At 33.4% G+C, this 27,422-nt stretch overlaps 2 protein-coding genes across 3 annotated transcripts in view; one reads left to right on the top strand and one right to left on the bottom strand.

Moving 5' to 3' along the window:
• Positions 1 to 27,422, bottom strand: part of LOC126868055 (uncharacterized protein DDB_G0271670-like) — a 173,014-nt gene that overhangs the window by 92,243 nt on the left and 53,349 nt on the right. The window lies entirely within an intron of this gene.
• On the top strand, positions 18,360 to 23,837 carry LOC126868058 (uncharacterized). Its single transcript, XM_050623219.1, has 4 exons — positions 18,360 to 18,407; positions 20,157 to 20,251; positions 21,303 to 21,689; positions 22,262 to 23,837. Exons 1-4 carry the CDS (start codon positions 18,396 to 18,398, stop codon positions 22,458 to 22,460), a joined length of 693 nt encoding a protein of 230 aa, XP_050479176.1. The 5' UTR covers positions 18,360 to 18,395; the 3' UTR covers positions 22,461 to 23,837.

Here is a 27,422-nt window from a genome sequence, read left to right as displayed (position 1 = left end):
GGATCGAACGATTTACATTTTGCGGTATGATTTTGCAATTTTTTACGACACGATTTGTATTCCATTTCTGTATAAAATAACAAACGCAGGTCCGAATATATAATTCAAAGTCGTATTCGATACGTATGAGATGCTTTTTATGAAATGTAGTTTTATTATCAGCCAAAAGTACCAACAGTGGTTGTCGACCGGTCAATGAAAAACGTATTTCATTCGAATCGTTTATTTATGATTGCATTGTAATTGTCAGAACCATTAAAATGCCCGTCAATTATTTACAGTACGATAATAAATTATTTCTTCGAGTTATAATGCGACTTGGCATCATCGTATATTTCATTTTTCAAAGTTCGTGACTATGTATCGTCTAAAATTGCCGCGCAATTTTACGATAATGAGACGCATGATTTCTTCTACACGATGTGATGTAATTACAAATATAGTGCGTCTCTCGTCCAAAATTAATACTTTCGTTTATACGTATTCTGTGTTTTGTTCAACTCTGAAGAAAGGCAATCATATTGTTTTGTGAGATAAGTGTAATAAACGAGTTAAAATTGAATATCGATGTAATGCAATGCAAATTTTCCTGCGTGTTTCTTTCCTTTTATGTCTTCGCTGTCATCTCTTTAGTATTCATTATACGCATATAAAATTATTTTATAGCACCTTATATGTATATAAAATCGCAGTGATGGAAAATGTAACAGCAAAATGAAATTTAAAATTAATTTATTAATCACGTACCTAATTTTTTACAGAGCTAGCAGATAATTCATTACTACGTATAAAATTTGAAAATTGAAACTTTCATTAGTCTAATTTCAAGCTTAAATTCTTCAAAATCCTTTCTAAACATCGTATGCTACGACGGGTAACGAGGAACTTCCACGCCAAACAATGTCAGACGAAGAATTAACCGAAGTACCCAATGACAGATTACCCTTAATAACCGATGATAAGACAAGCAACCTCCGTATTAAGCGATGTAAAAAAAACGAACTACCAACTAAATGAACTCATGACAGATTACCAGCAGCAACTGATGTACGAGGAAGCTTTCTTTCGACTCGATTCATCACGCCTCCGAGCAATTTTTACTCGTCATACCTTGACAACGATCTTAATAAATGCAGAAGAATATTATTAATCGCGTGACTTTGTTCCGAAGCGACAAGATTTCGTTCGAGAAGAGATCCTCAGCTGGAAAGTTTGGTTCGTGACTGTGGGGTGCCTTAGATGGGGGTCATTTCTTTGTCTTTTGCTTGAGTATGATGGACGGGGTACGATGTTCCCGCGCACGATCCATAAATACCGACACATCGAACCGGTTAATAAATGCAGTTCACACGAAATTCCGGCAGCGGAAATTAATTATGGTCACGTCCGATCGTCGTATGTTGGTGGTGATCGATCAACAATTATGCATGATCGCGAATATAGATGTGTTTTATTATAAATATTTCTCAACAATGTATATGTTAAAACAAGAATATTTGTCGTTTGTGGAATACTTTTGACATCGTTAAAAACAGAGAAAAGGCATGGAAGAGCGCGAAACAAATCTTATCGTCGGCCCACAGGATTATAAAATTAAAATGTCACTGCAAATGCGAAGGATCCGATACGTTCACGAACATTCGTCCTCGGGTGCGATACACTTTCGTTGATACAACAGCAACCGTAACTTCAATGTCGGTCGCGTTCCATCAGCCCGCCATATCGTTCATTAATTATACGGATAGATTATTCACGACGATTGGGTAAGTCAGTTTCACGCGTCTCTATGAATGAGTCAACCGAGTCAAGGTTTCCAGGACGAATTTCGTGTATCACGGGGGACCGACAAATACTACAAATAGTCACATCGTATAGCACGTTCCTTACTTTTGAGACCTTTTTTGTAATACGTACTATAATTTATATTGTTCTGTGTATTATATGCATTCTGTGTATCTTTACACTTTAAATTTCGTAGTCTCAAAATTAATATCGCATTTTCTACGTATTGGAAATTACGACATGTTTCTTCATTTCCAGTATGTTGTTTATTGTACGAGTTTCATAAAGGAAATAAAGCAACAGTTGTTTTGAACAATATTTGTACCATTTACAAATATCTGAATCTTGAAGTCTTGAATATTTCAAAATCGATCGTTTATTGGTATTTATAGAAAATGGTAGCAAACCTTCTAAATGACAGAGAAATAAACGACACAGCTTTATTAGACGATTTAATATAAAGTACCTCGTATACGAATCTGTTGTTATTTAAAACCTGTATAAGATATCGTTATAACATAAACTAAAATAAAACTAGAAAAAAACTAAAAGGAAACAAGGGCATATATGTATATATGTAGTACCTAGATTAACCTGGACCCAGAATCTCTATTCGGCATAAAATTATTTAAATTTAATTTGTTTTCAAATTTTCTTAATAATCAACGAGAAATATGAAAGAATCATAATTCAAGAAATTCTACATTTCAGTATCAATTCACTAAATAGAAGTTGTTTCTTTTTTTAGTTTTATCAATTCTGGAAACCATTTGAATTCTTATCTTCGAAAATTTAATTGCTTTTTATTAAAAATCAGACCTCTCGTTCGGGGAATTTTGAGAAGAAACAAGCGATACAGAAAAACGGCCTATGCCCGAACGCATATGCAAATGGAGCACGAACAGCCACGTCGTTGTTCCGAGTAACATGACTTTGAAAAATCATCCGCGCCTCTGTATATCAGAAATTTGAGCTCAGAACGATCTCGGCTGCCCAATCGTAGAGGTATAAGCACCGGTTGGCCTTGCAAAAAATGCACATCTCACGAGCTCCGAGTGACTCTTCCCGGCCGAAAAGACATTCCGAACGACACGGAACGTTCCCGTCCGGAAAGTGGATCGTCGGTTTCTCTGTTGATCGCATGCTTCTCATGCCACGAGCTGATGTGTTAATTCTCATCGTTCGCGATGCGAAGACGCGAATAAAAAATGCCAGGAAATTTACTCTTCGTCTAAAGGGCTTTTGCTGGTCGGCGCAACCTACGTATGTGCCTTTCCACGAAATGAAACACGTTTGTTAAAAATGTGGATTGCGTGGAATCGAGATATGCGACGGAACGAGTCGTTTGCGTAAAAACCGTGGCGACTATCTTACGTTTTCTTCGTTTTTTCTCGACAACTTATGGAATAGATCCGATGTTTGCGAGCGAAGACGTTGCGAGCAGTGTTTGTTATTTTAAATAAAAATTGTGATAAAACCGTAGGTTTATTATTGTGTCGCAACAAATCAAACATCTCTTTGATTAAAATACTTTTTTTTAAATTGCTTTTTAACAAAATACATTTATTGATATAGTAGGTAATAATATAATAGTGAAGCGAAAACTCTTACTTTTGATTACCTAAATGAAATATAATTATTCATATCTTATATGCTTTTCTTCTTATCTACTGTCAGATAAGTTTGTGATAGTATGTAAAAGTGAACTGGTTGATTTCTTCTTTCGAAAACGAATTGCCATTTATGGTAACCGGAACACCAGCAATTTAAATGGTGCAAGCAAGTTCAAATATTCATAAAATTCATCCATTCCAACGTCTGGCACGCATTCCTGCGTTAACGATCGATTTTACGTGAACAAAAACCGATGGAACGGTGATTTTTCACGCGAAACACGACATGTATCTACTTATATAAAACATATAACTTGTTGCCTTGTCAGGAAAATGTACAGGATGATTCATATAATGTGTCAGGATCAATTTCGATCGAAATTGGTACAAAACTCTATTTATACAGTACCTAATCAAAGAATGCATTGGGACGGCTTTTCATTTGAGAGTGGTTTCCTTGGCGTATACATTTTTAAGGTAAATTTATTTTTTAATTTTCTGAACAAACAATAAGGAATATAAAAACAACTACATTTGAAGAGATTACGAACTTCAGTGTCAATTCATAAGAAAATAGTTCTATTTATTGATTCTTTTACACTATTCGCTTGGGAGTTTGAATTATTACTTAAAATAATTTCATAGCTTTTTATTAAGATATAAAATATTATGTACAAAACTGCTTACAAAATAAATATAAATTAAAAAAAATCCCATAAATTTTAGTTGCAAATATTATAACACGAATAAAAATAATTATATATATTCTATATATAATCATATATAATAACTACATATAATAATAATAATAATTATAATTATAATTATATATAAAACGTTTATTAAACCAAAGCAATAATTATTCTGGAAATAGCTTGTTTCTGAGTGGTTTTCCATTGTTTTTAAATTATTTCAAGCAAATTTAAATGGTCTACATAAAAAGATGGAGATAGCTTCTTTTATTGTTAACTTTAAGCTTGTTCTATAAATTACAAGGACATTGAAGAAGCACATATATCAAAATATTTCGAACAGAATTTTATTCAATTAAATTTTAATTGTCATATTATACGCCTACTTACATGCAGTCAAAAACGGCGGCATTCAATTAAATCTTCAAAGAATATTTAAGGCGCAGAGTGATTAAGATGGTTGAGATTAAAGTAGGCTGATAAATATTAAAAGTTTATATTCATGAAGATCAAGCAAATGCCCCGTTTATCAAATTGCTCTGACGTATACGATAATTGTTGTGCAAATTTAGAAATTTACGATGACCACTTTTAAATTACAAGCTGAGTGCTATAATGAAGATTAATTCAAGCGTGTCGACTAACATAATTGAAAAGTAAATTAAGCTGTGTCTTTCAAAATTTCTTAAGAAACCAAACGAGATTGAGCAGAACTTAATAAGAAGAGGTTTTCTAGATGGAAAATTTTCAAACATTTATCAAAGTCACATCTATTTTTTTTAATATCATGTCGTCGTTTCAACGTAGAGTCATCAACGATTTTACACAGATAGTAAATAATTCTTTGTCAAGTCTACTTAACAATAAACACTACTGTAAATTGGAAAAGTGTATAATAAACAATAAACACCTCAAATAGATCAAGTGCTAAAAAATTCACGATTATCTACTTCTATTTATCTACATCTACCTATCTACGTTGGCAACAGGTAACATACATTATACATACGTTGCATTCTTGCTACAAAAGTAAATTCAAACAATATATTTATGGCAGGTGTTACTGCTATGAGAGTTAGTTAGAGTTCTTTAGAATTATAAATTGAAGATAACAAAATTGACCTTTGATCCTATTCTATGAATAATGATCGTATTTTATGATAATGTATACTTACATCAACTACCCAAAAGCCAGATCTTTGAAGAAGCTCTGTAAGAAACTAGTATTTTGAACACAGTTTGAAACTTAATATTTTTAAGTTATAAATATCACTTTTACAGTAAACGGTGAAATATTACTCATACAAATTCGATTTGAACGATTTTATCACACATTACAATACGATATTCTAGTTATCTGTTACCAGCTTGTTAGGTGGTAATTGCCTTTTCAAGTTATTCGTGATTCGTCGTTCGATATTAATGCAATTCCACGGGTAAGATGGTGGATACTTGTCAGAGGGCAAAATCATTCCGAAATGATGTTTAACCGCGCACCTTCACATCCGGCAAATGAAAAAAAACACAAGTACGGACTGACGCGAGTTTTTACTGTGACAGCCCATCACATTAAAGCGTATCACGAGTTTTGCATGGAAATCGGCGTATCCGATGGATATGAAACCGGTGGTTTTCGAAGAGCGTCACTATGATTATAAATCGTGATTATAAATATCGGGTGATTCGCGTACCGCGACATGCAAATAGGAGGTCAAAGTGTGTGTCAATTCGCTTCATGGACCTTGACGTGCAGGTGAAAAAGCGTACTTCGATTTTGTTTTAGGTAGATGTTTTCGCGCGACGATATGCTTATTTTAAACGAAAGCAGTCCCTTTGCAGAGGAAATTGCCGTTCGATTGACTCGAAAGTGGAAGGAGTATAAATAACGTTGTGAGTCATGTGATTGGAACGGGTGTGTTGTTAAGTTAAATATCTCTTGAGAATAAAAGAAACTGGAAATATATCGTGTCCTCGGAATTTGAGAAAAACCGTGTGATAAAATTCGACGAAGTTAAATGTTAGAAAGTTTAGAAGAATCAATGAAACGAAATACATTGGAAACGATTTAATGATAAGACGAACGCAGTTACTGGAGACAAATTTTATTTAACGAGCAAGTTACATCGAATTTATATGTTAAATTTATGCATTTGAAATATGTATATTGTATATACGTATATATATATTTTATATAAAATTAATGTAAGTTACTCGTTATTCGAATTTTTGGGGGATTTTAAGCTTCGATATTATTTAGTTTATCGCTCATTGTGCAGAATATTGTGTGCATAAAATAAGAACGATTCTGTTTCTACTAACAGTAATAAATACTTTGATACATTACAAATCAATCGATTTAATAACATTCTCGAACACCGTGGTGTCCGAATATTAATAACAGTCATTACATGCTATAACATACAGTTGCTAGAGCAAATTATACAAATTCCAGAACAAATTAAATTCATTCAAGCATACCATATTACATGAAATTTCCTGGTAAAATTTCTCAAATGCGTTTCCAACCAGACTTTCCTCTTTTCGATGTAAAAGACAGGAAGAATAAAAGAATAAAACGTACAAGGGAATTTCTAGTATATCCTTGTAGAAACCGTTTAAGCATTAGTTTCTTTCTTTTCGTTTTCGATGAAGCTGACTTTGTACGAAGTCCTGGTGAATCTTAACGGGTTTTTAAAGTGGCAAGGGCAACTTGCAAACGTGTCGAAGCTCACGCGAAATCTAGAGTCATGATCAGTGAAATTAATTCGTGCTGCACTTTGAATCAGACCGTTCTGCATGAAAATTCAGTACATGCGAAGTAAATGCGATTACTCGAGAAAGTTCAGTTCATGGGTTTACGAAAAGCCAGCGTATCTTATGAATATTCAAGGGGAATGTGAGTCTCGGCTGAGTCGCGTTTGAGGTGTACAAATAGCCGGCAAACCTATCCGACAACTCGTTCCCTTGTCGTCATTAAGTTCACCATAGTGTCCGTTCCTTGACAACTCTTTATGCACTCCTTTTTCGCTTATACGACTACTCGCCAATACTCGTTGCGTTCTGCACTTTTGCGTTTTCCTTACTAAGCGTGCGTCTATCGCGTAAACAATTCTTCCTTTTAATCTATTCGTTTCTTTGGAGTATGAAACACGATATTGTCAGGAACTTGTAACCCTTTTAGGACTAAATCTATCTAGCATCGAGGAAATAAGAAGTTTTTTCTATCGGTCGATAGGTTCATAAAAACTGTGATCCTTGTGAATGTTTGTCTTTTTCCAGATAGGCAAAAGAACACTTTAGCATGTTTAATAGTTGTATAAATAATTGAATTTAAATAATCTTAATTTCTGTTCTAGATGTACATCTCAATTATGTAAACCATTTTTTTGTAATATCAATTTCATCATATTGCGAGATTCGCTTTTGAATACTAAAATGCGTTGTTATTTAAAATATTGAAAAATTTAACAAAGGCCGCCTTTACTATGAGCTGCCCCTCAATCGTTAATAACAGGTATACAACTTGTTTAATATATTTACAGAGAAGACAACGCGCTAAAATTTTACATCGATCTTATGGAGAACCTAATATATTTTTAATATCGTTAAAGTACAACGTTTAAGGCACAATCATCGTTAAATTCAGTAGTCTCTTGGATTTGTTGTTTACATGTTTTGATTCAAGAAATACAATTTTTATTTGCACAATTTGTTTCGTAAGTTAACAAGTTATAGATCTAGAATTTGAAATATACGACTTTGTATAAACTTTCACTACCCACATATACATAGGTATATGAACGCGTGTGCGTATCTATATCCACTATTTATTACTTTGTCATAAATACAACAAGTGATTGCTACGAATTTAACTTGCGTCAAATCATGTTAAAGTTACAAACGTTAATGAATCCGTACAAGGGAAAACGAGTCTCATTAAGCAATGTCGGTAAATTCATTCACTGAATCATCAAGTGGTAAACTTTTCAAACCTTGGACGGATCATTTAATTTCGTATCGAGGCGAAAGCGTTGCTCCTCGTGATTTCATTTACAGTTCGTTGGAATTTGTGATTAATATCGGAGGGGAAATTTACTATTGGCAATTCTAAGGGTCTGTGATGAAATTTTTACACAAAAGTCATCATTCTACGATCATTCTGATTCACCACTAATACAATTTTAGCATCTTTTATGTATTAACGCTAAAGCTACCAAGATACGATCGAAATGACAAATTCGAGATTTTTCATAGAAATTTTATAGATTTACCGCGGTGCATTTTCGATAATTTGAATATTCCTTTGCAAAATACATGGATTGTAAGCATATTCTATAAATATAAAATATACTTTTAATTATTATTTCTTTTGTAGAAGTTTAAATATTTTAGTCGTCGATAATTTCAATGTCGATGTAAACATAGTAAAATATATATCTTAATAGATCACAAATAATACGAGCTCAGTGATGATCCTTACTTCATTTAATTATTGATATTTATAATCTTCAACAATTTCATATTCATATATTAAAAAGTTTTTACTTTAATTTCTTTGCTACAAGTTTCATATCTTACTGATCAGTAATTCTAATGTAAAATCTCTAGACAATTAAACGCATATTGTATGGCTATACACGTAATGAGCGTTCATTCCTTCAAGGCAAAAAATAAAGCAAAATTCTATCGCCGCGGGTTGTTCCAAGCGCAACAGAATCCAAGAAAAAAAGAACGCTAAAAGCCGGGTTATTGATTGCTGGCTCGGGGTATAACGATTCGCGCCTTTGCACCCTCTGAATATTTTTATTTTGGATTCGACTGACGTCACGAGTAATTGTACCCATAATACATACTTTCGCAGAGCCTCCGATGCGCTTTTATCGAACGACCGAATGTCGATAATACGCCGCCATATATCAATTTTGCCGTGGCCCAGGAAGAAAAGAGGAAAGCGGTAATAAGATCGAGAGAATGTTGAATGTAGTGCATTAAATATTCATTAAACTCCTGCGAGAACCTTGGCAGGATTGTTTATCGAAAGTATCCCTTGTCTTTCCACCATTTATTTTTCACGATATACGAATATTGTTCTGTAATATCAATATTTTTTCGAGAAGATAATTTCGTGGAATTGTCAAATCTTGGTTCGATCTAAGTTCGAAGGTTTAATATTAATTTTTTAAATTTGTAAAGTATATTTCGTTATTGTGGGCAGTTTATGTATAATGATTTGTAATAATATGAGAGATAAGAAGAAACGGAGATCAATGTCCAAGAGAAAATTCTGGTTCTCATAAACTACGGAAATTGGTATTCAGTCGAACATCTGTCCAAACTAAGTTTTAATAAACCGAAGAAAATATTCAACAAATTCACAAAAATCCAAAACTGCAAAATTTTCATTTCCTAAAATTCCATGAAGTATTTATCTCACGATGAAATTGATTTCGACGGTATGGCAAAACTCACAAAATAAACTACCAATTATTAATTACGCTATCGACAACCTATCGCGACAAAGATAAAAATTGGACATTTAATAAATTTCAATCCCCTTGTCTATTATATTTTAACATAAATCGTATAATTAACAAGAAAATAAGCAGCCTCACCGCTATTACAGCCGGTTACATCTAATTAATTCCCCTTTCCATCGACTTTAATTTCACTCCTGTTGCGAAATGCATCGAAAGAAACACGACATCGTTCATTTTTCTAACCTTGGGCGTGGTTATTGCGAAAGTTTTCTAACAATAATCGTAATCCACATATTTCATTGCACTTGAAAGCCCTGTCAATTTTCGTTTGGATCAGATACGACCAGGCACAGAAAATTACAGGCCCGATGGTGCTATTGCGCGTCCTATTACCAACTGAATCGTTTTAATTGGACGCCACACAGAATTTTCATTTACATGCGAGCATCGCGGGAAAATATACGACTCTTGACTTTTTAGCTTTCATACGGCCAAGGTATTTGAGGCTACTTGCTGTTTAAATCGGTGAACACGCCGGGAGCGTGTTGTTAAAGCTGTTTAAGTGCAAGTTTTCCTGCTAAGTGAAGTCAAATTATCTCTTATTATACTTTCTATATTGCGTACTGTATTTTAACTTATCTGTAATGTTCGAGTCTATTCTGAGGCCTATTATTAGACGATTTCATGATTGTTGTTTTACAAAACTTGTAGATCAATTGTGTATATTAGCTGAGATAATTTACTACTGAAGAACATAATACTGTTTGTAAACATTGTTTAGAGAAGAATTTCCTCAGATGTAATTCATGTGTATAAATATCCTTCTATCGACTTTATACTTCACTTTTATATTTACAATTGATTAGACATTTCACAAGATATGATATCCTTCTTTCTAAATATAAATAATATTGTAAATATTCAATGGACAAATTAAATGATACGAATTTGTTACTGTTAAGAAGTAAATAATTAGTCAATTTCTGTCGAAGATAACTATTAGAAATTAGATATAGTGACAAAGTTCCAAATTAGAATATCCCACATTTTCACAAAAGAAGAAACATTACGAATATCATTAATTTTTAGTCAAATTTATAACGTACACACTTTTACGGGAAAAAAGAAATAGATTAAATTTGTTAACATAAATTTCCTTAATATTTTTATGGCGATATAATTTCAGACTTTAATGGTTCATCTTTCTTTCGTGGACTGAAATTTAATAAAGACGGTGACACATGGTATGCGTTATAAAGAACTTTTAACGACCACGAAGGCGGATCTGTCATTTAATTAAAATTTCGATTGCTACAACCTGGTCCCTTTGCTCTTTATAAATTCAACGCGTTTCTTTGTCCTCGTATACCTGAGCCACTCGGAAAACGGCTTACAGTTTGTCTCAATAGCAACGATAACAGTGTTGTTTCTGAAATTTATAAACGTGTGCAAATTATTGTTGAATGTTCGAAAATTGCAGTTATCCGCGATGTAGTATAGTTTATGGCGAGCTCGTGGTTTATAAAAAATATTTCATTTTGTAATATGGAAAATACACATAATGATAATAACGATAGCAATATACCATTGCAATCGTTCGTGTAATAATAATAAATAATTGTAAGAATCACGTCGTAATATTAAAATCAAATATCAACGTTTTACTTCCTTTTTGCCTCACTGTTCGAGATTTCATAAAGGTAGAACACGTTGAGTGTTTCATTGCGAGGACACTTGAATATCATAAAAATAATGTTTGATTGTAAATCATTTAAAATTAGAATTCAGATCAGTTCGACGATCGTTTTCTTGATATTATTATGCTCCTTTCTACCTCGTGCAGTTAATTCGGTACGATATAATAAATTCAGTATCGCGATCGAGAATATTGTTGTTATTAATTACTGATAGATAGCGAACTGGTTTTATTATGCGGACGTAAGTAGTTTTATCACTGATAGAAAATGATTAATGATTTGCGATTGAAAGTACCTGCTTCCTATCCTAGTATCGCTTTTTTAAATTAGCAACAAGATTAAACATATTGATATTTTTCAAACAAACTAGATATTATCTGTTTTTAACAATATGGTTCTACTCTGCATTTTACTCTATGAGTATCGTCACAGGACTATCATCACTTTTTTAAATTCTATATTTTAATAAATATATTCACAAAATTTGTACAATACAAAAATGTAACGTATATGTGCATGTGTATATATATTACTAGAAAAACGTTAACAGATGCTGGAAAATATAGAAAAAATGGATATAACTTAACGAAATATTTGTACTTCTTAAATGGTTATTTACAGAGACTTCTACGTAAATATAATTTTCCTCCTTCTTCTAAAAAATAAAACCCTGTAGTCTTATTACAGTTTTAGTGCACATTTCAATAAGAATTCGTACGTATAAGAATTTATCATCGAATATCTTTCTCAAAGTTTGTTAGTAAATATTAAGTTTGCTGTTAGTGTCATTGTACCTAATGAATTAATCCACTTCGATATGCTTTTTGTGTATCGGAGTAATTATAATCTGGATCTTAGAAGAACGCACGTAAAGGATATTAACAACCAACAAACCAATAATCACGTACAAAGATCTTAAATAAATGTTTCAACGTTTGCACACGCGATCTGCATGCGGAGAAGTGACATCTTCCTTAGCTACCGAAGGAACACCGCTAAATACCATGTTTCGTGCGTGTTTGCATCATTAAGTCCGCTGATTTATGCTAGTCGAACAAAGGCGCGCTTATTCGCGTCGCGAGCCAAATCGCATTCAATTGCAGGTGCACGCTCGGACCACGAACCGAATACGACACGGTGACCAATAATTGGCTCCCGATTATGATATATGGGAGAAAATAATTCGAGTGCAGTTTGACCGGTTACAGTGCGCTGCAGTACCATGATTCACTCTTGACTCAAGGGAGCGAACCACCGGCATAATTGTAGCCTCTGTTAGCATTATCATCGAAGCCCCGAAGATAACGCGCAATCAAGCTGAAATTCTTGTTATTTACACTCGCCATGTCGTAAGTAATGTGAACGATACGGTGAATCTGTAAGTGCAGACTGTTTCGATGCATCAACGACGAATGGCGCTTGATTCGAGTCATAGTACGAGCATCGTGCAATTTGCCGCGATTGTGATGTTAGGCTGATTTGAGGCTGCGCAACTCTTTCGCGAGAATTAATGACGACACTCGTAAGATCGTGAATTTGGCGAAGTTACTGCCCCAAGGTTGTATTGATCAAACTTATTCCGTGAATAATGTGGTTAAAATAATCTTTGCAATTCTGTCTCGCTTCTCATGATACCCTTCTGTTCTTGTATTATATTTCCATCACACATATTCGCGTCTGTATTTATACGAAAAATATATACAGTTGCTCATATAGAATAAATATTCGAACATTCATAGAAATCTTTTATAAATATATGTATTATGCTTGTTACGCTATCGTAGGATTAAAGCAATATAACAAACATAAATAAGTACACATAATCACATCTCTGTCTCAACAAAAACGTTTAGTATTAGAAATACACGCTTGTTAATAATTCTAAGAACAAACAACAAATCCGATATCAGGAGTTTCAGCTGATTTGTGTTAAACATAATTCTTCGGAAAATTAAAATACAGATGTAACAATACAGTGCAAAAAGAATAGTAATAGAGCAGAGAATACTTACTAAAGCAAAACACTTAAATGCCTTCTTTCTCAAACCGTGAATATTAAAAGTGATATCAAACCTTTGAGCAGTGATGTAGCTTCTTTCACTACAAAAATACATTTTCTACTACGTGTATTTAAAAAATACAACGTTCATTTTAGCATTTAGGCGCTCTGATTATGTAATGAAACGCTTATTTAAAACACTATTCGCTGGAATCCTGCATTTAAAATACCGCAAAAATGACAAGCTTTTAAAGGAATTACCAGTTAAAGGAATCACAACCAATTTACTGCTTTCTACTTTAAATACAATTAATACAAATACAAATACAATTAATTGCAGAATGGAATACCAAATATTGGAATCAGATCCTACTTTGAAAGAAACGAAGAGATCTACGTCGAAAAAGATAATAAAACAGATAGAAATAGCTATTCTATTTCTCCAGTAGACGACACCTACCGCCAAAACGTGTCCCTAAATCGCGTATCACGGGCCCTTAAATTTACTTCATTTTTTTAATACGACCACAAGCTGGTATTCGTTAGTTTCATGACTTGCCGTTTCATCGAAGAAATATACGCTAAATATATGACAGTACGGGCGAAAAGTTGGCTGGTATAATAATTTTCTTTTCATTATGTGTCCTCCCCGCCTATTTTATGTGACGTTTTAATTTCGCATATCATGTGTAACGGTTGTAAAACACTCGCTGAACTTGGTAATCGAAATTTGTGTCGAACACTCGAATAGCGCGGTAATCGAGATTTGAATTAACGAAACGTGCAATCGGATTAAATATCGACAGTCACGGAACTTTCTGCACGCCCCAGTACGTGTAGCCCTCGATAAACCAGCGAACGAGTCAATTAAAGTAATTGCATGAATATACAACTCGGCCGTTTATCAGCTTTTCATCTTGTTATCTTCGTTTTTTGTAACGGCCATAGATTTAATATCGATAGCTATCGTTAAATTAGTAGTTTGTTACAAAAATATGATTAGTTACTTTCGATAGGTATTATTTAATGAGCGATATTATTTATAAATTCTTGCTATAAGTGAGAAATTTTGATGAAATAAAAATTGATAAAAGGCATGGATATAATTAGTTACGCGATAAAGTTATTTTTGAAAGCCAAAGATCTTAAGTTTCCGATGGTCAATGATTGAATTAAAAAATAGGACATTTGTGTCTAATTAAGATAACTAACGCTTTCAATATAACGCTTCGTTATATTGAAGATGAGAATCAAAATCAAACCTTCACTATATAATGAACGTTATATAATAATTTTAATTCAGTTTAATTTATTTTTAATTTATTTATAATTTTCCATTATTTCCCGCGAGTACCTTTCCTCTGTTTGCACCTATGCATCGCGGTAAAACCGGCAATCATTGGTCAGGCGCAATTTGAAGCGCCAATCTTTCTCAGCAAAGTGTCGTTCCCTTACGGTGAATAGGAGAACTTCATTCACAACTCCGATCAGACTATGTAAGTGCGTATTTACATTCATCCATTTTGCAATAGTCTTCGTGAAAAAATGTTAACATCAGTCATTCTTCAAGAAGAACACTTTGAGTTGAATCAAAATAAACACTTTTCTCGAAAACCAAACTTTACCAGCATTTCAATTAAATATTTTAATTTTAGTACTATCTACGATTTGTTTAAATATTAAGAAGAATACATATTTTATGTAATTATACATATATTATATTATTATTTAACATTATATATATATATATATATATATATATATATATATATATATATATATATAATTATAAAAAATAATGCAATAACTACATATTTTCTTGTTTCATTAATTATTTCTTCATTATTATCGCCGTGTTTACTCAAAATTATTTAACCATTTCTTCAGTCAGTTAGTAACATAGTTGGCCCTTTAAAAAATATTTAATCCTTAAAAATGTTATTATTTAGTTATCTCTTTAAAAAGTGTCATACTTTAAAAAAGTTTTGATACAATTTTGATACATACGACTTTTATTTCGGTTAGTTAGTATATAGTTGTCCATTTAACAAATATTTGATTCTTAAAAGTTACATTATTTAGTTATCTATTTAAAAAGTGTCATTTTTTAAAAAAATGTTGATAGAATTAAATAACCTTAATAATACAATGGACTTGCATGTCCAGAACTCTACTATATTTTAATTATCCATCGCGATTATAAAATAGGAGGTAGCCGTAACAAAAGAAAGTAACTTACTAAGTCAGTAATGTCGATTGTACGAGAGATAAGAAGACTGGTAAAACGTTTGTAGGATAAAAGAAGGAAAGCGAACACTTCTGTTTCAGTAGCATGAATACCGGCATTAATATCAAATTATGTCGTACGTAACAGCGTTGCGTAAACGAAATGAGCCTAACGTCCCTTCGATGGACGAGCATTGAACTCTCTTGCTACTACTCAATTGTAACGATAACTTCGTCCACTTTGAACGCCCTGTTTATCATTCCACGGCTATAAATTCCGGAGCACTGTCTTTTCGTACTTTCACTGCAAACCGCGTTCAGGCGTCTTCGTGACGTACCTATACATTACGATCACGATCGCTCGACAATGTTAAATCGTAAATCGTGCGATGACTCGAATGCCTTATTCGAAGTATTTGAAATATTGGAAAATTAGTTTAAAGGAGATAAATGCCATAAATATAGGAAAGACTGTGAAATGAATGGAAAATTCTCTTGGAATGGCAGTGGAGATATATGTAGTTAAAGGATGTTTGATAGTGAAAGGAGTAACTAAATAGTAAATCATAGAAAAAAAGGAAAGGTTGATGTGGAAAATAAGGTGTAGATATTAGTAGGATGAAATACAGACGCTATTTTTATTATAATTTAATTCTAGTAATTAATTTAGTTAATAAAGTTTAATAAAATTTTGTTATGTAAATCCGTAGACCATAAGATGTTAGTTTTGTACCGTTTTTTAAAAAGTAATGTACTAACGATAAAAATAAAGGTACTTAATTTTAATATTATCTTTTTTTAACCTGCAAGATAAAGATTTTATAAATGTTTATAAATTACATATACATATATGAACCAAACAATTATAAGGGTGTAATTACTAATATCAATTTTTTACATAAATACCACACATGAATTTTTAGATTACCATATAAACAATTATACACTGAACGATTTGTTTCAGTATTTTTTATATTATGCTTAATTTTGTATTATTTTAGTACCATTATATAATACTGAATTCTATGCGTGTTGCCATTTCTGCAATTCTTATATCTGTCATAATAAAAACTGACAAATGTAAGTGGATTATAAACACAAAGAATATTACATAAGAAGAGGGTGTCGTTTAAAAAAAAAAGGTATTTCTGAGCGTGAAAGGTATTTCTACAGAAATTGATTCTCACGGGCACTTAGGTTGCAATAGGCAAAGGAGTGTAAGTGTATAGGTATATTTCACTCTGTTCAGTCTTATAATGCTCTTAATACAGCCACGATAAATGTCAAGATGTTCTCTTGTATGATCGGGAACGTTCTCGGTTAGCCGATCATTTTGTGTATTTTGTGTAATTACGACAGTAACACTTCCCTTTCCATTTATTTCAAACAAGATAACAAAACGTAAAGACGAGTAGTCTAGTGGGAGTATTATTATACAAATTTTATTTCATTATCAGGGAATGGCTGAGAATACTGTTAAACATATATTCACAATAGAAAATATTAAATTTTCATAAAGCGTTTAAATATAAGTAATATATAAAATACGTAAAATAAACGTATAAATATATTTGTTTGTTTATATATGTATTACTATTATAAAAGGTAATATATTTATCAATGCTATAATACATATTAGAATAACAATTTCTTTTTCTAAGATATTTCTTTATATTTAATATTTTGTTTTGCTATGAGAATTAACACTAATTAACTTGTCGTAGAGACGTTTGCAAAGAAACGATTATAAGAAATGGAATTAGACTTCAAGTTTACTATACAGATACGAATATAAGAGATACATAATTTATTTTTGTGGAGATCACATGTAACGTCCTTGTAAAAAGTATGTATGTATTTTCCAGAAGATCACCTTGCAGAATCCTGTTTGTATAAAACGAATAAGCGGATATTCGGACAAACATATTTAGTCAAGAGCTTTCGCTTGAACGCACTTACAGGCATCATTACAGGTCTGTCAGTCAAGAAAGTAAATTTTCAACATTAACTTATCTCACTTAAATAAAAAGTTCACGGAATCTCTCAATTTACCAAATAACTAACATTAAAAGAACATAAATTTCTTTCAAATAATTATAACCGATCCTACATATAAATAAACAAGTATTTAAACATATAAAATTAAAGACTTTCCAAAACATGAATCTATTGTAAAAAACATTTTGATATTGCATCAACAAAATCTTACAAATCTCAAATTTACAAAAGCAATCCAATGGATTCAAATCCACACTAAATTCTCCTTCAAATTAGTCAAATTACTTGAATTCAAACGACTTGATGTCGAAAGATTCGACTGTACGGAAATAAGAACTTCGAAAAATATATTTCAGGTCAAGCGAAGAACAAATTCGCGTTGGTAAAGTAATTCGACTATTCTGAACTAAACTAGAATAATATAGCAAACAGCAAAGGATCAACACAATAAAACGTGCAATTCATTTCCTCTCGATCGGTTCTCCATACCACGTTCTCAACCAACATCACGCAAACAGCGATCGAATTACAATTCACACGTGGTAGTGCGAAAGTTTGTTCTTTTTCCGAAACATCGATTCTGGCAGTGGTCCCAATCGTCGAGCTCTGTCCGGAACGATTCGATGGTATCGCGGTTTCCCTGCGATCTGGTTTATGCAACGAGGATCACGGACCGAAAACCCTGGAGACGCGTCACGCTCGACGGTGAATGAAAATTGGCGTGTTAGAAAATTTTCAAAGTCGTGCTGCGGTGCGGTGAACTCTGGTACTTAGATCGCGACGAGGTTGAGGCGGTGGTCGGGCCCATGGGCGGGCCCCGCCGCTCCCGAAGGGGACCTATATAAGTTGACTCGCGGTCGGTATAACACGATCCTATAACACAATCGCGTCTGCCTCATCAGCGACGAAACATGCGTCTTCCCGTGAGTATTCCTCGCTTTTCCTCCTTCATCGATCAGTGTCTCATATTCACGGTGTTTCATTGTTTCTTGGGAATAACCGAGTCGTTCTAGTCGCATGATAATTGGATATGAGAATCGATATTATATTTGCAGTAGTGTCTTTTATTTCATTTGTAATTAATTTGAGTCTTGGGACAGTGTGTCGAGTTTAATGTTCGATTGTATTGGTGTTTAAATGGGTTTTCCTTCCTTATCGATTAGTGTTTCATTGCCACGGTGTTTCATTGTTTCTCGGATAGACTAAACGGGAATACGGGAATTGGGCATAAACCGGTTTGTTATTGGAGCTAGTGTTTTTTTAGTTGTAATTAATCGAAGGAATCAAACCAGTGTTTCAAGTTATTTGACTGTATTGGTGATTAGATTAAAGGGATGATAGTTATTTGTAGCATTTAAGTTTCTTTTCGTTTCTTAATTTCGTAACATTTTTTTAAGAAAAGATTTTTTTCGTAAAGTTATCAGATAGTTGCTTCGCAAAGTTTCCAAATCTTTCCTTTCGGTTTTTGTAAACTTAGATTTTATTTTTATTTACTGATAGGATGCGTGGTATATGGTGAATGGAAGGCTTGCGATGCACTTTTCGTTTAATCGATGATTTTTTCATTAGGAAGAGCACTTTTTTGTGATGTTACTTTGCATTAACAGTGTCATCGTGTCAGACTTAGTCTCACAAATCGTTTTGTTGCCTTGTTCATGGCTTGATGGCTCATTTAAACACGTCCACTTTCCCTTTTTGTTATAATGGGGAGTAATAAGCATAGCTATTTTTATATAATTGTAAAATAATAACAAGGAAAAGTTGTAGAGTATTGTGAGTGAAATTAGCGGCTAGTAAACCTAATTTCACCCCTTTTGTAATTTCAGGATTATAGACCTCGACATAGATGTATGTAAGAAAGTAAAATTACAAGGATATCAATGCAAGATGTAGTGTAGATAATGTAAATTCATATACATTGCATAAAATGTATGTTTAACGAATAAAATATTTGGTTTCGGTTTGAGAAAATTGTCTTCACATAGGTATTTTTTAAATCTTTCTGAAAATTCAATTAGTTTCTTTAAAATATTAGAACTCGAACCAAACGCGCAATTTTTAATACTAAATTGTTCTCGTTTTGTATTACTGGTATTTGTTACTTTGGAATTTGTTATTCGCGGTTCGAATTTTCACTGATGAGACTACAAAGATAAAATATCTAGGTTATCGGATCGTGATTTATGCCTTTGCCTTTCTAACGCTTTAACAAAGGTGCTTCAACAAACATATCTTGTTACTTTTACTTTCCCGATTTAGTATTTACCTTATAAGGTACAAGTGCCTCCTTATTTTACACGTACGAAACGTGCTTTGAAGAAATTGAACACATCTTCAATTTAGAATTTAATATCAATTTCTTTCTCGTTCAGTCAAGTAATTCTTATGATTTTATCTTTATAGAAATATAAATTTCCATCGTGTATCGAATCAAAAACTAATCAATATTAATTAACATATATAAGATAAAAGTATTGGATAACGCAGAGTACTGTAAATTATAATAGAATGTCCTTTTCCTTTGCAAAATAAATTGTAAAAATAAATTGTAAAGGCAAATAAAAGTAGAAGTTCATTTAAACTGCGCAATCTCGACCGTTTTCCATTGTGCACGAGGTTATTGGAAAGTGATCCGCGAATGCCAACGATTTTATGCAAACTTGTGTCACCAGGTGCTGTCTCTCTTGTTCTGCATCGGCCTTGCGCTCGCCCAGCACAATCAATACCCCGTGACCACGCCGGTGCCCATTTTAAAGCAGATAAATAAGTGAGTACTGTTTCGTTATCACGACATAGATTTAAACCGACTAGAGGCAACGCTATATCGAATGTATCTTTCGCCCCGTTCCTTTATCAGAGACAATTTATCTCTTGACTCGAACTGCCGACTAAAACTGTGTGGTCAAGGTTTAAGAAAGGATTAAAGCTTTAGACGGTGTGTAGCAAGTTACATTGAATGTGAAACTGAAATTTTAACCAAGAAGGAAGTTCAGTATTCTTAAATCGATTATGATTTTTACCATTAGTAGCCAAGAATAATGAAATGCTACGTATTGTAAGACATTAGTTAACATCTTGTGGGGAGTGGAAAAATATTGTAAAAAATGTAGATTCCATTATATAGTAATCTAAATTTATTAATCTTAATTTCTGTAAAATTACGCCATTGTAACATTTTCGCACGTGACAATGTTCGTGCAATGTATGACAATCTAGATAAATATATTGTGAAGCAATACAATGTGCATACTATTAAAAGTTCATGCAACCCTCAAGGTAGGCGTTACTTCGAAGAGTTTCGTAAAAATATTCGTTTATCCGTAGTTTCAAGGGCAAATTCACATTTCCATGCAATTCTGCAATAGATAGGTTATTGCTACACAAGTATTGCTACACTAGTCTACTTCCGTGCGTTTTTGTAACTTTTCTTTGAACGCGATTCGAGCGTGACTGATACAAGGGATAACAAAATTCAATGAAACTATATGGTTGAGTATTACAGAATAGTATTGTACAACATTTCATAATAGGCTACATATAAAACATACTATTGTATTTGAAGTAAATAAATGCAGGATCTCTAACATCTATCGAATATTAAACTCAAATACTAATTCAGAATGTAACACGAAGATAAGGGTATAATTCCTATTTCGAAAATATTTTACGAAAATTAAGATAACTTCTGCTTTTAAAATATCTCCCAACATCTGCGTACAATCCAAAAATTCAAATAATTAAAAATTCCGCGTATCATGATATTCAAGAAAATATTTTCAAAAAAACCTACAAGTACTAATTAATTCAATAATGACCAGACATAACGAGGACGGTAGCTACAGTTACGGATACGAGGCAGCGGATGGTTCTTACAAGATCGAATCGAAATATCCAACTGGAGAAGTATATGGAAAATACGGATTCGTCGATGATACTGGGAATATTCGAGAAGTGGAATATGGAGCGTCCAGACGCGGATTCGAGCCAGCAGGTTCTGGTATAAACGTACCACCGCCAACCTTGACTGGTAACAGTATCGCAAATCCAAATCAACCCGAGGACGATGGCCAATATAGAGAGGACCCCTCTGTTTATTACACGGATCCCCGATATACAAACGGAGAACGATATGAACCTGTACCTCGTCAACCTTTGGTCCAGAATCAACCGCGACCAATTCCGGCACCGATCTATAATCCACCCAGGTAAGAAATTAATTATTCAGATCGAAAATCCTTATCTGATCCAAACCAAAGAAATTAACTATTCTGATCGAAAGTCAGTTTTTTTATCCTTGCGAAATATAGACACAACGATCGCATTTTAAAACTAAACTACAAACTTTAAAGACTCAAGAACTTTTTAATTATTAACGAAAATTTCCTCTATTCGATCAATCTTCGATCTAAATGAATTTAATCAATATTCAATATCAGTGATACGTTATTCACTGCAACGATTTAGCCTAAAGTAATGAAATATTATTCTTGTACCCAAATTTATATTCATAGCCACATCCGGTATCGCGAAGAAAAAAACTCTGTTCGCTACAAACTATGATTTTTACCAACGACATTGTTCATTTTAAAGCTTCGAAGAGAAATTTCCGTGGACAAAGAACACGTATCTACAACGAACCCTGTAAATGTCACGTGAATCTCAGTCGAAAGCGCAGTGAACGTGACTTGCACAACTGACAACTACTCTTGACTTACAATTAGACTCGCGGGGCTAAACAATGAAATTAACCAACAGAATTTGTTCCCCGATTTTCCAGGTATCCTACGCAAGTGCAGTATCAGCCGAAGCCACAGTATCAACCGGAATATCGACCGCAGTATCAACCGCAATATCAGGCCCAACAACAGCGACCCGCGTATCCAGCCGCGCCGACTCAAAGCGGAATTCAAGGTCGTCCGGCACCCGTCGATCCCAATGCCGGGTTAGCCTCTTACTCGGTTACTTACAGGCGATAGGGATCCTTCGATCACGTTAGCATGTGTAAATATTGCGTTATTCGTAGGCATTTCCGGGACGTGTTGCAGAGATTGTAGTTTGGGCCAGTTCGTTTATTTTTATTCGATTCCCAAACCATTAATTTTAGGCTGATTTTCTGATAATTAGGCTGTTACGTTTCTTTTCTTGGTGAATGTTAATATTTGAAGGACAGATATTTCTTTTATTTATTAATATGTCGATAGGAAGTTTAAAAACGTACATCTTGCAAATTAGGCAACATACTCATGATTTGTTTTTTTTTTTGTTAATGTAATTTTTATACATGTAGCTATTGTTTATTAAAAACATAGTTTTCAATCTATGTACATATTAATAATATATTTTTACTTGTCGATGGCATCAAATAGCTATAAAGATCGGGATATTCTTTTGTACGAACTATGAGAAAGTTAAAGTTTCTTTTTGTAATTGTTTAAATAATATTTACGTATATAAGCGACATCTAAAATATTCATTTTACGCAAAACAATATCTGTTTAGCTCCGTTCTTTTTTCACTCCTTTTAATAAGAGCAACAGTGTGAAACAATAATCCATTACAATAACAAACATTGCATTAAACATCAATTTCTCGTCCTTCAAATGTTAGCTAAGCAGAAGTATCTCCAGAGTGTAATTTATCTTCTATCGTCTCATAGAACATTTCGATATTCTTCTACATCTACGTTTTATCTTTCGAAAATTTCCTAGAAATCTTTTCTGCAGAATGTTGATATAAATCAACTGAGCTTTCGTATCGATAATAATTTGTAGAGCTGCTATAGATCACCCATATCTTAATATGGCATCGAACGCATCAATATTCAAGATAACAATCTACAGAACACAGGATAGTATGTTCAGGAAGACACTCTGCTACTTAATATTCTATACGATTCTCACTCTTACTTATCTTCCAAACACTTGGTAATACTCCAACATGTCCATTTAGACTCTGAAAGTAGTTCCTTTGTAAAATTCTACCTCTTCCTCGCCTTTCTACCTCTTCTCCTACCAGTTCTTTTTACTTGTTCTGTCTACCTCTTCGTTCTTACTTCTATGACTCATTGTCAGTTATTTACATTTCTTGTTATTTAGCCGTTTTTCTGTATCACCTAAACGCTCAAGGCATCATGTTTCACGATTATATTGTCCACTTCGCGTATATCATTTGACAATAGGAAAGAAATTTTGATTTGTGTACGGACGTATCTGCATCTACAATTTAATCGTCTAACTCTCATAGCACAGATTATAGTACAAGATTATGATAAAATGTTGGAAATTTTGTTAATTTCATCGGTATGAAAGTTGTTCACATAACGCTTAAGGATATCGTTTCATTTTTTAGTTCAATTTCTAATTTTTCATTTACTAAGCTGATCACTGTGACTTCCCACTTCCTCCATTTATCGTACGAGCGACACACGAAGATCTATAAATCCATACTTATCGATTTCTTAATTGTTATATCATAATATTAATAGTATCTTATTAATAGTATATTTAATCTTAAAATTATTGAAATAGATATTATATTATAACTATATACGATACTAAAATGCACTAGGGTCTTTAAAATATCAATTTGTTTATATCGTGAATATCATAAATAAAAAAATGTATCCTAGTAGATGCTTATGGGAATTGGAGGATTAAAAGATACGCAATATTCCGAGAGAAAAATCGAGAAAGAACGGAATGTCGAGGAACAAGCCTCGTTCTTCCGCCCCACCTTCGAATGGGATGAACAATTCGTGAGTTATGCGAAATGGAATCCTGATCATAATTCCCGTCAATGTTAATCATCCTGTCGCGTGGAATTACGAATGCAACCATGGCTGAACTTGACACGTTGGTAAAAAATTCGCGAGGTTGGCATAACTACGTGTGGCCTTCCGATGCTATCGATCGAACGATGCAAGCAAACGACTCGTTCAACGTCCAACGTAGGCGGCGATCCACCTTCGTGTGTCGCGATTATGCCCGCGAGATTTCTCTGTGGTGAACAATCGACGACGACACATTTGCATTTTACCCGACTGGTTATCTTTTCTATAGAATTCATGGTAGTCGTAAATGCATTGTATTGACCAATTAATCGTCCTCGAATGTGTATACAGAAATCGGTAGACATATAGAATGCAGCACAGATAATGTAATAATAATAGAGTAGACGTTGGACGTTTATAGTAGTTAGGAATTTCGAAACGTTTTGAATAGTTGTTTATAAGTTGATGGAAGAAGGTGCATGTATTTGTATGTTAGGGATACTAATATTATTTCGTGTATCAATTTCATTCATAGTTTTATGATAACTTAATGTATTGTGTAATAAAGAACTTTTGCAAAATTGTTGTGCGTTTTGATAAGAGCTTTAATGAGAAATGTTGATATGCAGGCAGTTTATAGGTTTGCATGTGGCAATAAATCTAAAGCAGCTCTGTATGTAAAATATATAAGATAATATTCTATAACCCCCATGCGTTTTATTAACGAGAATCGATAATCACATAGTTCATTTTTATTTTATTTCTATGAAATTTATATTATGTCATATGGGAATAAAAGGGTAATACAATTTGTTGTCTGTTATCTCTTACTTTTGATATTATTTATTAACAGCATTAAGTTTTTTTTATTAAATTACCATTTGTCCTTTTTTTCATTTATATGTACCTATATTGTCATTATTTTTGCGGTTGCAATTGGTAGAAAGAAAATGAAAAATATATGAATGCTCTTTACAAATAATTCATAAATCAAATTGCAATGGAATTTTTCTCAACAAAGAACATTTCTCTTTTTGAAATATGTGCTTATAATAATTACTTACTTAATTTCTTCCAAAATATTATGAGAAACACCAAAACTTTCCAATTAAACAAAGGAAGCTTTCCATAATTTGATACCTTTCGTTATTGCGTCTCGAGTAACGAAAACTGAACATATTTTGGTATTAGCAACCGTATTTCCAAAACGACCGATCTTGCGTTCTTGTACTTTAGTACTTTAGTTTCATGCAGCAAACAGATAGCTGTGCCGATGCACATACCAAGGAAGTGTTTTGTGCCAAGGAAGGTTGTCGCCACGCCCAGGAATTTCATCCACGCTTCTCGAGCATCGGACACATCGTGTAATTATCCGGAGCACCTGTAGGTGAGCCTCTCCTGCTACGTTCTCCAGCGAATTTTTATTTCCTCCTGCTGTTTAAAAATCAAGGAGGACAACCACTCGCGACGTACTGTTGTTCGAAGGCGTTCGAACTAACTGTCGTGAGTTGCAATTTCGACGTACAAAGAAAATTATAAGAATTCTAAAGAAAATCAGTATGATGTGAAAATATAAAAATCCGAACTCACGATGGTATAAAACATCTCAATCCAATGTGAAAGATACTCTATAGTTGTCTATTCTAATACAAAGTATCCAATACTAGGACGATTGGAACAACATTGGAATGTTAAACATCATATTGTATAGAGATAATATTCGGCCTTTTAAACCTATGTCAAACACGTTGCTGATATATTTTTCATGGTTGTTCCACTTGTATAAATGTCATATACATCTTGTACTCTATTGAACTTTTCTGAACTCTGTCGAAACGAAATATTAGTTAATGCCCGATCAACTGAACCTTTGCTGGTTGAGTTCATTTCAAAACGTGAGTTCTTATTGTGTAAACGAAAAATGAAAGGCAGTGAGAAAAATTGGTGAGATCCTATTATACGAACTTCAATTATATAAACTTTTTGCCCCTCGACAAATTTAGGTATATGGAATTCTATTGTATTTCAAGACTTCAAGCACGATGTTTTCTATATTCGACTGCGTTATTCAACGTCAAAATCATTGCAACCCTTCCGGCAGATACAACAGTTACGAGATAATTTTCGATCGTTTTCCTCGCAGAAATCGGTTGGATCGCCATAGGCGCACAGTTTCACCGCCTTCGGAAGTGGGGCTCGTCGTTGACGATGGTCAGCGATCGTTTACTACCGCTTCATGTCGCGAGCTTTACCGCTTCGTGGTTGTCGCAACGCTCTTCTACATAATCGACGTTGATCTATAATCGCTGGCTGCGGTCGTTATGAGAGAGTTATGAAATTGTAAAGAGCACCGTTCGAATATGAAATTCGAGGCTGTCTAACTTTCTTTTCCTTCCACTTTGTTCCGCGCTCGTCGAATGCCTTCCAAGTTTCTCCTCGACATCTGAATCCGTACGCGTTCTAACGTTTACTCGTGATGCGCCAATTACTTTCTCAAAAAACGTCCGGTACATATGGCAAAAGTCGATATCTTTTCAGACCGAGAAAAGTTCGTCGTACGATGGTACGCATTTTGTTAATGTTTCTTAACTGCATGTGAAAGCAACTTTTCTGTTTCACCGCTTTCTTCCCACTTTGACGAGATATGCGCATACATATATTTAAAACGAGGAAACTGATGTTAACTCTCATTCTCGTCTGACTGGGACAAGCCAAATAACTTTTATAACGAAGTTTGTGCTCAATCAGTTATTTTCTGTTTTTTAATACGAAAAGTATTAAATGGGAGAATTATTCGAGAGATTTTATAATATTTCTTGATATTTTATTGGCCCTTAATTTTTAATGCTGTGCAATCCTAATTTATTTTCGAAATTTATCGTTGTTTTTGGTAGCATCTCTTAATTTGAAAATTTATTGTAACTTTTAATATCTTGTTTTAATATCTTTTTCCAATTTTTGAAGTTTTAGTATTTTACTTTGATTTTGAAATTTATGATAATCACTGACATTCTTCTCTAATTTGAAAATGATCGAATAATAGGACTATATATTGTATTTATAAGCGATAATTATATTGATATCGCTACATATTCAACAATTTTGGAAGGACGAACAGATTTATAGTTTCTCTTTTAAGCTATATGTTCCGCACTCAGCCGTCATAAAA

The sequence above is a fragment of the Bombus huntii genome, chromosome 7, assembly GCF_024542735.1.
Source record: "Bombus huntii isolate Logan2020A chromosome 7, iyBomHunt1.1, whole genome shotgun sequence".
Taxonomy (NCBI): Eukaryota; Metazoa; Arthropoda; class Insecta; order Hymenoptera; family Apidae; genus Bombus; species Bombus huntii.
The sequence above is the reverse complement of the archived record's forward strand: the minus strand, read 5'-3'. Positions and strand labels throughout refer to the sequence as shown.